Below are 13,689 nucleotides of genomic sequence, written 5' to 3'. Positions count from 1 at the left end.
TTTGGTTTCATAGGTTTTGACCATCTGTCCCGTGATTATGAATAAAATTATAGATCATATAGTCTGTGATCGTGAATGTATAAATAACTCATATCACTTAGTACATGCAAGAGGTTCAACCAGATTGTAGAGCAAATACATGTATATATATCTAACAATATAAAAAATTATCCAATTAAAAGTTTTCTTACCTTAATCCAACTAGAGATGAACAATCTGCTTCATTCCAAATTCCATTTTAGCTAGATACTTAGTCAACTCCTAATACAACCTAAATGAGTTGTATGTAAAGTAAGTTTAGCTTAATCTAATCTTAAAATCAAACCAATAAGGGGAAAAATGGATTGAAAATAAAAAAATATTAAATAAAGTGTTGGCTATGGCTACACCAACCATTAGGGGGAAGAAATGGGATTGATATAGATTCAGATCATATTCCCACGATAAATAACCCAAATTTATTCGTGGAGTGGATAAGGAGATGATTTCGGCCAAATCATTTCTAATTATTAAACTTAATCATTCTTATATGTGTTTTCTTTATTAATAAAATAATTCTTAACAGGAAAAAATAAATTATCATGTGGCAAAAAAGATGTGTAAGAGAGAGAGAGAATTAAAATGATTGTGTCTATAACTTTAATTAGTGACACAAAGATGAATAATTAAAGGCTAGGTTCCCTCAACATTTGACCCTAATTAAAGCTTTGGATTTCACTGCCCAATCTCATACAAATATAAACATAATATTTTCACTTTTTTTTTTTTTTTATACTCATAGTAGTAATAAGAATATTTATTATATTTTTCTATTATCATCTATAATATAAACTTTGATACTAGTATAATAAAAACTTAAGAAAATATTCATTATTGTTAAACCTTTAATCTCGAAAGAAAGAGTATATGTATTTGTAACAATTACATGTCAATTATCACAAGCATTATTATTACACTAGTGTCTCCTCATTAATCAAAGTAAGAGGTGGATAGAAGTACTAATATCACGTTTAAAAAAAGAGATGGGAAAACAGAGAAATGGCAGATAAGTTTGATGAAAAGACAAATATTTGAGGTTAGGAGCGTTGAATGATTCGAGTTGTTTGGAATTGGAATTGGAATTGGAATTGGAATTGGAGAGTGGAAATCCTGTGTTCTCTTCATTTCTCTCTCATGGTTTGAACTGTCTCAAAGTAACCCTGAAACCTTAAACAAAAAGCAAACACTGTTATCAACATTCTCTTTCCCTCTCTTCTTTTGTTGGGTCCCTCTTCTCCTTCTTCTTCTTCTCCTTCTTCTTCTTCTCCTCCTTCAAATCCCAATTATTAAATCCCCCCCCTCCCCTTCTTCTTCACTCCAAAATTCCCAATTCCCCGTTTCTCCCTTTCTCTCTCCAACCATGGCCTCTGCTTCCAACTTCTCCCTCCCTCCCCACTTTTTATCCGACCACCATAACCTCCCCACCGACTTCCCTTATCACTTCAACTCCTCCCCTGTTCATTCCCCCCTCGGATCTGTTCTTGGCGATGACGACAACGACGACGACGGCGACTTTCTTGCGGCGTTGACACACCGCCTTACTCACACCACTCTTCGTGATTCCCTGAAACCTGCTTCTGTCCACAAACCCCAAGTACCCATCTTTTGATTTTTCTTTAATTCACTCGATTTTTGACTCTTCAATGGGTTTTTCATTTACCGGCGACTCTGTTTTTTTTTTTTTTNCGGCCATGGCTAGTTCTCCTCAGTCTACTCTTAGTGGGTTTGGGAGTTGGTCGGCTTGGAGCTCGGTGTCGAGCGACGGAAGCCCAAACGGGCCGTCTCAGGCGCCGTCTCCTCCGACCACTCCCTTCGGCGGCGATGAAGACACTTGGGATCTTATCTATGCTGCTGCAGGGCAAGTTGCGAGACTCAAAATGAACACTCAAAGAGATGGGATTATTGGTCCTTCTCAAAGTTCTTCAAAGCTTGCTTCTTCCATGAGAAACGCTGGATTTTACTCCCACCCTTCACAGGTGAAGTTAAATTAGCCTCGTTTTTTCACTCCCTCGTTCTCTGTTTTTGATCTGTAATCGTTTAACTCTGTTTTCTTCTCTGTTTTCAGTTCGGAACAGAGTCTCCGATTAATAAACAGGAAAGCTGTTTAAACTGGGGGAGACAAGTGACGGTTGAAAATCAACAGATCTATTGCGGAAGGGGAGATGTTCACCATGAACATGGGAATTTTGTTCGTGCTGTGGATTTTCCTCAATCCGCTTGGCCTTCTCTGCATCCCCATCACCGGAGAAACCCTTCTCAGCCTAGTACTCCCGCTGTATCTGCCGCCTACCACGGCAGCGGATCGGCCCCCAAAAAGGAGTGCACAGGTACTGGCGTCTTCTTGCCTCGCCGATACGACAACAACCCACCACAATCTCGCAAAAGAGCAGGTACTTTTGTTTCTTCTTTTACCAAATTGGAAATCTCGGATTCTCGAATTTGAACTTGATTCTTAACTTTTGCTCTGTTTCTTCAGACTGTGGCTCGATTGCTCTGCTTCCAGGGAAGAACGTTCAGGACTTCAACCGATCTGTTCCCCAGATGACGTCAAATCGCCGCCTTCCACCGAGCTACGGTGAGTATGTTGAAACAATTCAAACATCTTGAGATCTGTTAAATAGTAATATGCTAATGAGCTTTTTTTATTTTTATTTTTATTTTCTTCAGAAGCTTTAATGGCTCAAAGAAACGCCATTTTCGCGCAGCAGAGGCTGAGTTATTCCCGGCCGGCAGAAAGAGGCCAAAGCCATGAGTTTCTTCTTCCTCAGGAGTGGACATACTAAAGCAAACAAAACTACTGGAAGTTGAAAAAAAAAAGTGCTTTTTCATTGGGAAGATTGAAGTGTTCTTTCTTTTAGAATAGGGAACAATAAAGATATGAATTAAGGGTTGTAACTTAAAGATGGAAAAAGGATTTGTTTGCAGGTTTGTAGTTACCAGTTAGGTTTCATTAGATGGAGAACAGAGTAAAAATGCAGCGTTCATTCATCAGAAAGGGGGGAAACAGAGAAAAAGAGAGTAATTTATAGGAAAGTGGGGACTTAGGGACAGAGAGATATTGTAATAATTTTTGTGGGTTTCTTAATTGAAACATATAGCTATAGTATATAGCTATAGACCCTTCTAATATAAATAAACTATTTGTTGATTTATGTGTAGAAGCAAGAGCTTCTTATTTGTTGATAAACATTGGTTAGTATTAAAGTTTGAATCTTTAACTTTGTGATTTAATATATGTTCTTTTTTCCTCCAAAAAAATAGACAATCTTATTGGGAGCATGGCCATTCCCATGCCATGCGACCACGCCGACCGTACGTTTCTATGAATAGTTTTATGTTGGAGCAATGGGGCTGTCCTCTGTACTCGACATGAATGGCATCCACTTCAATCTGGATCTTGGATTTTGTTTCAACTTTGTTAGCATAAATCTAAATTAATCAATAACTAACATTCATTATAATAATGGCTTCAGATTATTCAACAAACATCAAATCCACATTATAGAAACAAGACATTATCACATGTTAGCATTATATTATCTTATCTTCTGCTGCTGCTGCTCTTGATAGAGGCTCCACTCTAACTGGTGCAGCAACTCAACCAAAAGTGTGAAATTCTTGCATTTCATGTTCAAATCCATCTTATCTAACTACAGTCCACTTTTCTTTATGCATAATTCTAGCAGTGATTTGATCAAAAGCTTGTCCAGTCTTTATGCTTCAGAATGAAGATTTCAAGCTTGTTGTGAAATTTACTCAACCTTCACTCTACCTTTTCTACTGTTTTCATATAAGTAGGCAAAAGCAAAAGATGTGCAAATTTTATGTGATTTGATAAACGGGTCGTTTAAGTATAAAAGAGAAATCTTACTCATATCTTACAGTGTTTGTGTTATGTCTGTTTGTAGTGTTCTAAGATCTTCAAAGAGAGCAGAGGAGGAAAAATTAGACTGCGATGCCACGGAGAACTCTTCTGATGCTATCTTCATCTGGGTTTGCGCCTATTGTGTTATGACCCTTGCTTACCATCCACTTTGCCACCCTCGTCAAGCCAAGCCACTACAATTCATGAAAGTGATATCAATAGGTGAAAGAAAAGGCCTCAAGCTATCAGTTTTCTTGTGGATGGAAAAAAAGGCAACTATCCATTATTGTATACAGAAACGATCATAAGCATTCATAATCCCAAGCCTCACAACTGAAAAGGAAGGACTTGAAGCAATTGACTTTGATCTAACTTTTCTTGTTAGTCAGAGAGGATCTTTGCACACGTCAAAACTTGAAGTAACTTGCACGTCCAACACTGAGGCTTCCAACGCCATAAAGCAATTTGGTGTTCTTGTTCGAGATACATTTTTCTCGAAGACAAGAGCTCACTGTTGTGTTCATCATTCACAATTCTGGAACCAACAACCATCAGTTCTCTGTCCAGAAGATTCCAGAAAAGGTTTAAGACTTGAGGTTTCTTTGTGGGCCTTGAATTATGAACGGAAAAAATAAGACAGTGATTTTGTGGTAATAATTAAAGCCTGAATTGTAGGAATGATCGAGAAATGAAGCAATACAATAGGCTAAGCTAGATTTCAGAAAAAGATTCAAGCTGGAAGCATTTTAAGTCTATTTGTGTGGGGTTTGGTTAGGATATTAGGTGTGGAATTTGTTAAGCGATCACCAACCATCCCATAGTCATATCATCCTTCAAAATACCTAATTCTAAGTCTACCATCACTACAAACACTTTTCCCGTGCCACCTTTCGCCAGTCATGTCTAATTCCAATAATGATGTCCAACTCATGCTTGACTGAACAAAACTTTCTTCTCCCAAAGATTAAGACTAATGACTTTGCTCCTACTTTGAAGAATGTAATGGAGGATCATGTGTCCATTAAAGATGGTAGACAAATGTAGGAGACGACCAAAACAGGTTTGCCTAACACATGGCTACTTGGGTTCCATTCCAATTGCATTCTCAATAGAAAAGAAACAAAAAAATATGCTAAGCGGGTGGAAATGACCTCTTTATGCGTCTCCTCCAAAGCAATCGAATATCGTTGATCATTCGCTCCAAATCACGGAAGGACGATCCACCTTCTTCCACGCTTGTCTTAGCCAATTTTGCAGTCTCAATAACAGAACCCATCAATTCATTTCTCCTGTTTTCCATCACATCATTCACCATCTGAGCCACTATCTCTCTGTCGCAAACATCCTTCATGTCCACCCCAATTCTCCAAACCTCGCTCACGTATCGGCTGTTCGTCAGCTGGTCTGCAAATTGAGGCCAACAGATCATTGGCACGCTGCCCACTATTCCCTCTAATGTCGAATTCCACCCACAGTGAGTCAGAAACCCTCCAATGGCTTCATGTCGCAACACTTCCTCTTGCGGAGCCCAACCCACCATACACCCCCTTTCCTTCGTCCCTTCCACCAACTCCGCTGGAATCCCATTTTCCCCATCTTTTCCGCCCACCAAATTGGGCCGCACAACCCACAGAAACCGCCTCCCACTATCCACCAATCCGTGCCAAAACTCCCTAAATTGGCGATCCCCCATGACCGTAACGCTTCCAAAGCTAACGTAGACGACAGATTTCGAAGGCTGAGCGTCGAGCCATGCCAGGCAGCTCCGATCCACCTCCCAATAGCCGTTCGAAGACTCCGGTTCCGGCCGAGTTATTTCACCGGAAAGTCTTGATTTCAGGTGGGCATGAAGAGGTCCGATTGCGTAGACATTTGGGCATCGGCTCCGTAGACGAGATAGAATGGGGCCTTCCAAGTCCTCAAATGTGTTCAATATCAGAGAGTGAGCTTTAGAGCTTTGTATGGTTTGGTTCACGCTGTATTGAAGGATCGGATCCGTGCGGTCCCCCACTCGGCTGAAGCTTGGAAGATCTCTGCATCGGAGAATATTTTCCATTCCAGCCACGCCTACGATCATTCTGTCCATGTCCTCTTCCCCTGCATTTCAATGGAAATCCATTAAGTCGATCAACAGCAAGCAGAATGGGAAAATTGGAAAATCGATTGTCGATTGATTACCTTTCACAGGCAGCTGACCATCTTCGATGAGACTGGGAATGGATGAATAAGCCCAAAAAGAACAAGCACTGACAGTACGAAAACAGAAAACGGGGATTCTAGGCTCAGCGTCAACATCAACCATGAAACTGAAAAACCCATCAAGAATTATGCAGGTCGGAATGGGACCCAGTTGACTAGAGACCAGCATCTGTCTGAGAAGGGGCTTGGTTACGGCTTCCATGCTGTGAGTCAATTCAGAGAGCTTGGTCAAGCCGCCGGTGTAGTTAGGGGGAAGGCCGTCGGTGATGGTTTGGAATCTGAATTTGGGAAAGCGAGAGAAACGAGATTGGAGGTTTGTGTGAAGAACGAGGGTTTGGTGGATACGGTGGATGTTGAGGAAGGTGATTCGGAGGCCGGAGAGGGAAAGAAGTTGGGCGAGTTTGAGCATTGGGTTGACATGCCCCAAGGCTGGAAAGGGAAACATCAGAACATGGGGCTCTGCTTCTTCCTGCTCCATGCTTAATTCTGTGTCTGCAGCTTCCTCCGCGACCGGCTTCTCTTTCTGGTTTGCTTGTTTTTTGTGGTGTGTGGGTGTGAATGTATGCGTTTTTGTTCTTGATAAGAATCTTGACAAGAATCTAGAAGCTTGATTATTGGTTGATAGTTTCCGTGCAATACTCGGTTCTTTCTTCAAAGTAAAACCCTGTTTTAGTGAGTGCCAACTCGAAGGCTAGCCAATTCACTCAACCCTCTACATATATAATAACATTCAACAAAAACATAAATATTTTTTTAGTGAGAAAAAAGCTATTTTTCTTTAAAATAAATTGTGTAAAACATTGTGACAATTCATAATTTGTAACATAAATATTAGATAAAACATTGTGACAATTCATAATTTGTAACATAAATATTAGATAAAACATTGTGACAATTCATAATTTGTAACATAAATATTAGATAAAACATTGTGACAATTCATAATTTGTAACATAAATATTAGATAAAACATTGTGACAATTCATAATTTGTAACATAAATATTAGATAAAACATTGTGACAATTCATAATTTGTAACATAAATATTAGATAAAACATTGTGACAATTCATAATTTGTAACATAAATATTAGATAAAACATTGTGACAATTCATAATTTGTAACATAAATATTAGATAAAACATTGTGACAATTCATAATTTGTAACATAAATATTAGATAAAACATTGTGACAATTCATAATTTGTAACATAAATATTAGATAAAACATTGTGACAATTCATAATTTGTAACATAAATATTAGACATATTGCATCTTTAATATAAATTGGGGTCTGAATTCATACATAAAAAGTTCATGAAGTAGATTATTTTAAAAATCCAACTCCACAATCTAACTAAAATTTCAAAATAAAACAAATCACACAGACAATCAAACAAACTACAAAGCTGTAATTGCCCATTTGTTGAAAGTGTAGGGTAAATTTGAAGTTATGGAATTGAAAGTGGTTTAAATTGGTAAAAATTCAAAGTCTTCCGCTTTTCCAAAACCCAAGTAATAGTTTACTTAAGAAATGTGAGCTATAAATTGAGTTGATGGGGAGGGAAATAGCGCAGTAGACCCTAGGTAGAAACCCATGGAGCAAGAAGGAGAAGTGCCTCACGTTCTGATCTTCCCCTTCCCGGCTCAAGGCCATGTCAACTCCATGCTCAAACTCGCCGAGCTTCTTTCCCTCTCCGGCCTCCGTATCACCTTCCTTAACATACACCGTATTCACCAAAAACTTACCCTTCACTCTGACATCCTATCTCGTTTCTCTCGCTTTCCCAATTTCCAATTTCGAACCATAACCGACGGCCTAACACCCCAAAATCGCACCCTCGGCATGTTCGCCGACTTGATCCGTCGTTTGAATTCCATCACCAAGCCACTTCTCACCCAGATGCTGCTTTCCGGTGAACTGGGTCCGAACCCCACCTGCATAATTCTTGACGGCCTTTTCAATTTCATCGTTGACGTTGACGCTCAACCTAAGATCCCGGTATTTAGTTTTCGGACCATTAGCGCTTGTTCTTTCTGGGCTTATTCATTTGTTCCCATGCTCATTGAAGATGGCCAGCTTCCCATTAAAGGTGATCGATGATCCATTTTCCACTTTTCCCCCCAATTTGTTTGCTGTTGCGTGAATTGATTGATTGATTTCCCTTGAAATTCAGGAGAAGAAGACATGGATAGAATGATCGACGGCGTGACTGGAATGGAAAACGTTCTCCGATGCAGAGATCTCCCAAGCTTCTGCCGACTCAAAGACCCATCTGATCCAGCTCTTCAACACGGCGTCACCCAAACCATACAGAGCTTAAAGGCCCACTCTCTGATATTCAACACGTTTGAGGACTTGGAAGGACCCATTTTGTCATGTCTTCGAAGGCGGTGCCCAAATGTCTACGCGATCGGACCTCTCCACAGTCTCCTAAAATCCAGGCTTTCCGGTGAAGAATCTCCATTGGGATCGGAGTCTTTCAACAACCTTTGGGAGGTGGATCGGAGCTGCCTGGCGTGGCTGGACGCTCAACCTCCGAAATCTGTCATCTACGTTAGCTTTGGTAGCGTTGTAGTCATGGGGGATGGTCAATTCAGAGAGTTCTGGCACGGATTGGTGAATAGCGGTAGACGGTTTCTGTGGGTTGTGCGGCCCAATTTGGTGGCCGGAGAAGATGGGGAAAACGGGATTCCGGAGGAATTGGAGAAGGGGACGAAGGAGAGGGGTTGTATGGTGGAGTGGGCGCCGCAAGAGGAAGTGCTGGCCCATGAAGCCATTGGAGGGTTTTTGACTCACTGTGGATGGAATTCGACTTTAGAGAGCATAGTCGCCGGTGTGCCAATGATCTGTTGGCCTCAGTTTGCGGACCAGCAGACGAACAGCCGATACGTGAGCGAGGTTTGGAGGATTGGAGTGGACATGAAGGATGTTTGCGACAGAGAGACAGTGTCACAGATGGTGAATGATGTGATGGAAAATAAGAGAAATGAATTGATGGGTTCTGTTATTGAGACTGCAAAATTGGCGAAGACAAGTGTGGAAGAAGGTGGATCATCCTTCCGTGATTTGGAGCGGATGATTAGCGATATTCGATTGCTTTACCGACGACAGAGAGAAGCCATTCACTGAGCATTTCATTTTCCTGTATGTTGTAAGCTTTGAATAATATTGTGACCCAAATTAGCTATGCAACCATATTTAATAAAAGAGGTTTCTTTCTTTTCGTTACATGAGTGGGAGAAGGGGGAAACCCAAGTCGAGTTTCCAGACACATTGAACAAAACTTATAACCATAGAGATCTACAGAACATTTCAGGGTAGACATCTACAGAACATTTCAGGGTAGACATGTTGGATGATGGAAGTCCCACATCGACTAATTTAGGGAATGATCATGGGTTTATAGGTTTATAAGTGAGGAATACTATCTCCATTGGCATGAGGCCTTTTGGGGAATCCCAAAGCAAAGCCATGAGAGCTTATGCTCAAAGTGGACAATATCATACCATTGTGGAGAGTGTGTTCGTCTAACATGGTATCAGAGCCATGCCCTAAACTTAGTCGTGCCAATAGATTGGTAAATCCTCAAATCCTCAAATATCGAACAAAGAACTCCTAAAGAAAAGGAGCCAAGCCAAGCCCCTCCTCGAAGGCAGTCAAAAATGACTAAGACTCCAAAGGAGTCGAGCCTCGATTAAGGGGAGGCGCACTTTGTTCGAGGGGAGGTGTTGGATGATGGAAGTCCCACATCGACTAATTTAGGGAATGATCATGGGTTTATAAGTGAGGAATACTATCTCCATTGGCATGAGGCCTTTTGGGGAATCCCAAAGCAAAGCCATGAGAGCTTATGCTCAAAGTGGACAATATCATACCATTGTGGAGAGTCGTGTTCGTCTTTTTGGGGAATCCCAAAGCAAAACCATGAGAGCTTATGCTCAAAGTGGACAATATCATACCATTGTGGAGAGTCGTGTTCGTCTAACAAGACAAACACATAACTGCAAAACTTATAACCATAGAGGATCTACAGAACATTTCAGGGTAGACAAACACAGAACCGAGCAATAAATAAAGTTAAGCTGAGATTTCAATGGACTTGATTTCAGGCTTCTTCGCTTCCACTTTCGGTACTGTCACAGTAAGAACTCCGTTCTCCATTCTTGCCTTCACCTCCTCAACTTTGGCATCTTCTGGGAGCCTAAATCTCCTCATGAACTTCCCACTGCTCCGCTCAATTCTATGCCATTTCTCATTCTTCTCCTCCTGTTCTTTGCTTCTCTCTCCACTGATCTGCAAAACTCTGCCTTCTTCAACCTCAACTTTGAGTTGGTCTTTGTTGATCCCAGGGAGATCGGCTGTGAAGATATGGGCTTGCGGGGTCTCCTTCCAGTCGATGCGAGTGTTGGCAAAAGCAGAGGTCTCCCGGGCGGAGGAAGGCACGTTAGCCAGTGAGCTTGAAAATGGGAAGCCTTGAAAAGGATCGCAAGCGTCCAATGAAAAGGGGTCGAAGATGTTGCTCCGGCGGCCACCGAAAATGCTTGGAATCAGAGCCATGGTCTTGTTGATATTGATAGCTTTGTGAAAAGAGTGCTAAAGATGTGGATGTTTGAATGAGTTTATACTTGAAACAGACTTCTACAAAACGTAGAAAATGTAGAAACTTCCGGAATCTTCTCCAACCTTCACGATCTATTTGGAATTGGAATTGGGATTTCCATTTTTATTTTTTGTTTATCGATTTTTCTGATTACATATTTATGGTTAAATTCAATTACTTGATTGTACTTCTTGTACGATGACGGATTGGGCCTCAAGTATTGCGCAGAATGGGTCCAAATCCGTGGAGAAAGTTGTAGAAGCTTATGGAAACCAGAAAAGCTGAAGTGGATAATGCGAGAAAGCCCACGAAAGCTCTCACATCTTCTGCTGCATCCTATTTAAATGGCTGAAGCCCAAGGGCGGAAGAGCATCATCGAAAGCAGTGATACAAAGTTTCCAAGTCTACCACTCTGCGTTTCGAAAATCATCATCCATGGCTCTGATTCCAAGCATTTTTGGTGGCCGCCGAAGCAACATCTTCGACCCCTTTTCATTGGACGTTTGGGATCCTTTTCAAGGCTTCCCATTTGCAACCTCATTGGCCAACGCCCCTTCCTCTGCCAGGGAGACCTCTGCTTTTGCCAACACTCGCATCGACTGGAAAGAGACCCCAGAAGCCCACATCTTCAAGGCAGATCTTCCGGGGATCAAGAAGGAGGAAGTAAAAGTAGAAGTGGAAGAAGGCAGAGTTCTGCAGATCAGTGGAGAAAGGAGCAAAGAGCAGGAGGAGAAGAATGATAAATGGCATAGAGTGGAACGAAGCAGTGGGAAGTTCATGAGAAGATTCAGGCTGCCTGAGAACGCGAAGGTTGAGGAGGTGAAGGCGAGCATGGAGAACGGGGTTCTAACAGTAAGAGTGCCGAAGATGGAAGAGAAGAAGCCAGAAGTTAAGTCGATTGACATTTCTGGGTAGACGATCTTCATCCTGACAGGCTGCCCATGTTAGGATCAATTCGTATATGGATGAAGTTGAATAAATTATTCATCTATCTTGTGTTCTGCAATGTGCATTGGCTTTGTAATCGAACATGAAAAAGGTTTGTTTGGGTGTGTCCGATGAAAATGAAAATAATGTAAGTTGTTTGTAGGTCTTGTTTGGTAAGTAGAGGCAACTAAAAGCTTGAACTTTCCGTTCTCCTCTTCATTTTCGCTTCCAATGAATTCTAGTTGGCCTCAAAATGCTCCCTTATTTGGTCTCAAAATTAACCACAAAATGCTCCCTTATTTGGTCTCAAAATTAACCAGATTCACAACGTAAAACCTAACTCCACAATATACATTATAACATGTAACCTAAACCCACAACAATATACATTATAACATTCAATTATGTTGTAGCCAGTAACCTAAATCCACAATATACATTATAAAAATCACATTATACATTATGTATCATTCATGTATAATTCAATACTTACAATTAAGTTATTATTCCTCAAACTTGTTTTATCTTTTTTGTTTTATCTTCAACTATGTTATTATTCCTTTACAACAAGAGCTTTAGAAATTCTTATCATAACTATTTTGTTTTATCTTCAACTATGTTATTATTCCTTTACAACAAGAGCTTTAGAAATTCTTATCAAAATTAAATGAAACTTCAAAAATTCTTAGAACTCCATTTTACTTCTTCAATGTTGAAATGGAAAAGAACATTGAAGAAAAGAAAGTGAAATATTGAAATGGAAAAGAAAGATAAAATTTCCACACTTCTTTTAACACACTTTTAAAGTATAAATAAACATAAACATGATTACATTCCATTACTTAGATGATTACATCTATCATTTTTCATCTTTTCACACTCGCAAAATACATAAAAACTCAATTTTGACGATTTATTTAACAACATTCATACGAACTCCTCACCAACATGGGCAGATGCACAACACTCGCCCTCCTTCTAACCAGAGATTTCAATGCTCTTCATTTCTGGCTTCTTCACTTCCATTTTGGGCACCGTCACCGTCAGCACCCCATTCTCCATGTTGGCCTTCACTTCTTCTACTTTCGCATTCTCAGGCAGCCTGAATCTCCTCATGAACTTCCCACTGCTTCGTTCAATTCTATGCCACTTGTCGTTCTTCTCCTCCTGCTCTTTGCTTCTCTCTCCGCTGATCTGCAGAACTCCCCCTTCCTCAATTTCAACCTTCACTTCCTCCTTTTTGATCCCTGGAAGATCCGCCTTGAACACGTGGGCTTCTGGGGTCTCCTTCCAGTCGATGCGGGTGTTGGCAAAAGCAGAGGTCTCGCGAGCAGAGGAGGGGACGTTGGCCAGAGAGCTTGAAAATGGGAAGCCTTCGAAAGGATCCCAAACGTCTAAGGAGAAGGGATCGAAGACGTTGCTCCGGCGCCCACCAAAAATGCTTGGAATCAACGCCATCGTCGTTGTTGGTGAATTAGATAGTAGAATTGCTGAAACTGATACCTGAGATTGATAGAATTGGAATTTCGTTTGCTGTGTTTGTCGATGCTCTTCCACCGCCGGGATCAAGGCATTTAAATAGGAAGCAACAGAGCATGCGAGTGGTTTCGTGGCTTTTCTAGTATCTTCTCCCCTCTTCCTTTCCTGGATTGTCCACAAGCTTCTACCATGTTCTCGATGGATTTGGACCAACTCTGCACAGTAATTCCGATCCAATCCATAGTTTCATTGGGCCTCAACTATGGGCTTATTTGCTTGTTCAAAATTATGGGCTTATTTGCTCGTTCAAAATTATGGGCTTCTTTTGTTCCAAAATTTAGTTCTTAATCCAATTACCAATTGGTCCCGAAGAGCATGGAGTTTTGTACGGCTTCCGTTGGAGCACCAATTTTGAACCAAAAGTCAAAAAAAGAAAAAAGAAATGGCTCCTCCTTCGGTCATGATACATGGAACAACGATGATAGCTACAATGACGAACGAAGGGTCATCGATGTTAATGCGATACATCAACAGGACACTCTCTTCCTCGCGACTCTGAAATGAGCGGTGTATCT

General features: G+C 40.8%; 6 protein-coding genes across 7 annotated transcripts; 3 read left to right on the top strand and 3 right to left on the bottom strand.

The window, feature by feature from the left end:
- Positions 1-1,018: 1,018 nt before the first annotated feature.
- Positions 1,019-3,191, top strand: LOC111796750. The gene is made up of 5 exons (XM_023679504.1): positions 1,019-1,636; positions 1,726-2,015; positions 2,105-2,429; positions 2,516-2,614; positions 2,707-3,191. Exons 2-5 carry the CDS (start codon positions 1,731-1,733, stop codon positions 2,820-2,822), a joined length of 825 nt encoding a protein of 274 aa, XP_023535272.1. The 5' UTR covers positions 1,019-1,636; positions 1,726-1,730; the 3' UTR covers positions 2,823-3,191.
- A 542-nt stretch (positions 3,192-3,733) lies between these two features.
- On the bottom strand, positions 3,734-6,771 carry LOC111796742 (7-deoxyloganetic acid glucosyltransferase-like). Of its 2 annotated transcripts, XR_002815413.1 has the most exons (4): positions 6,083-6,771; positions 5,056-6,001; positions 3,922-4,098; positions 3,734-3,819 (listed from the first exon to the last, which is right to left on the bottom strand). XR_002815413.1 is itself a non-coding variant. In XM_023679489.1 (3 exons), the coding sequence occupies exons 1-3, from the start codon at positions 6,579-6,581 to the stop codon at positions 4,086-4,088; spliced, it is 1,458 nt and encodes a 485-aa protein (XP_023535257.1). In that variant the 5' UTR covers positions 6,582-6,771; the 3' UTR covers positions 3,850-4,085. The 2 variants fall into 2 exon arrangements, 1 of the variants encoding a protein (XP_023535257.1); XM_023679489.1 differs by lacking the exon at positions 3,734-3,819 and having other exon boundaries at positions 3,850-4,098.
- An 872-nt stretch (positions 6,772-7,643) lies between these two features.
- LOC111792633 (7-deoxyloganetic acid glucosyltransferase-like) lies at positions 7,644-9,336 on the top strand. Its single transcript, XM_023674173.1, has 2 exons — positions 7,644-8,197; positions 8,282-9,336. The coding sequence occupies exons 1-2, from the start codon at positions 7,702-7,704 to the stop codon at positions 9,235-9,237; spliced, it is 1,452 nt and encodes a 483-aa protein (XP_023529941.1). The 5' UTR covers positions 7,644-7,701; the 3' UTR covers positions 9,238-9,336.
- Positions 9,337-10,097: 761 nt separating this feature from the next.
- On the bottom strand, positions 10,098-10,767 carry LOC111792666 (17.8 kDa class I heat shock protein-like). The gene has a single exon (XM_023674220.1). The coding sequence runs from the start codon at positions 10,663-10,665 to the stop codon at positions 10,186-10,188; it is 480 nt and encodes a 159-aa protein (XP_023529988.1). The 5' UTR covers positions 10,666-10,767; the 3' UTR covers positions 10,098-10,185.
- A 311-nt stretch (positions 10,768-11,078) lies between these two features.
- LOC111792675 (17.8 kDa class I heat shock protein-like) lies at positions 11,079-11,797 on the top strand. The gene has a single exon (XM_023674230.1). It carries the CDS (start codon positions 11,144-11,146, stop codon positions 11,621-11,623), a length of 480 nt encoding a protein of 159 aa, XP_023529998.1. The 5' UTR covers positions 11,079-11,143; the 3' UTR covers positions 11,624-11,797.
- A 631-nt stretch (positions 11,798-12,428) lies between these two features.
- On the bottom strand, positions 12,429-13,218 carry LOC111792640 (17.8 kDa class I heat shock protein-like). The gene has a single exon (XM_023674184.1). It carries the CDS (start codon positions 13,091-13,093, stop codon positions 12,614-12,616), a length of 480 nt encoding a protein of 159 aa, XP_023529952.1. The 5' UTR covers positions 13,094-13,218; the 3' UTR covers positions 12,429-12,613.
- Between the last annotated feature and the right edge of the window lie 471 nt (positions 13,219-13,689).

The sequence above is a fragment of the Cucurbita pepo genome, chromosome LG01, assembly GCF_002806865.2.
Source record: "Cucurbita pepo subsp. pepo cultivar mu-cu-16 chromosome LG01, ASM280686v2, whole genome shotgun sequence".
Classification (NCBI taxonomy): Eukaryota; Viridiplantae; Streptophyta; class Magnoliopsida; order Cucurbitales; family Cucurbitaceae; genus Cucurbita; species Cucurbita pepo.
Note: the sequence above shows the minus strand (reverse complement) of the source record. Positions and strands in the feature narration are given on the sequence as shown.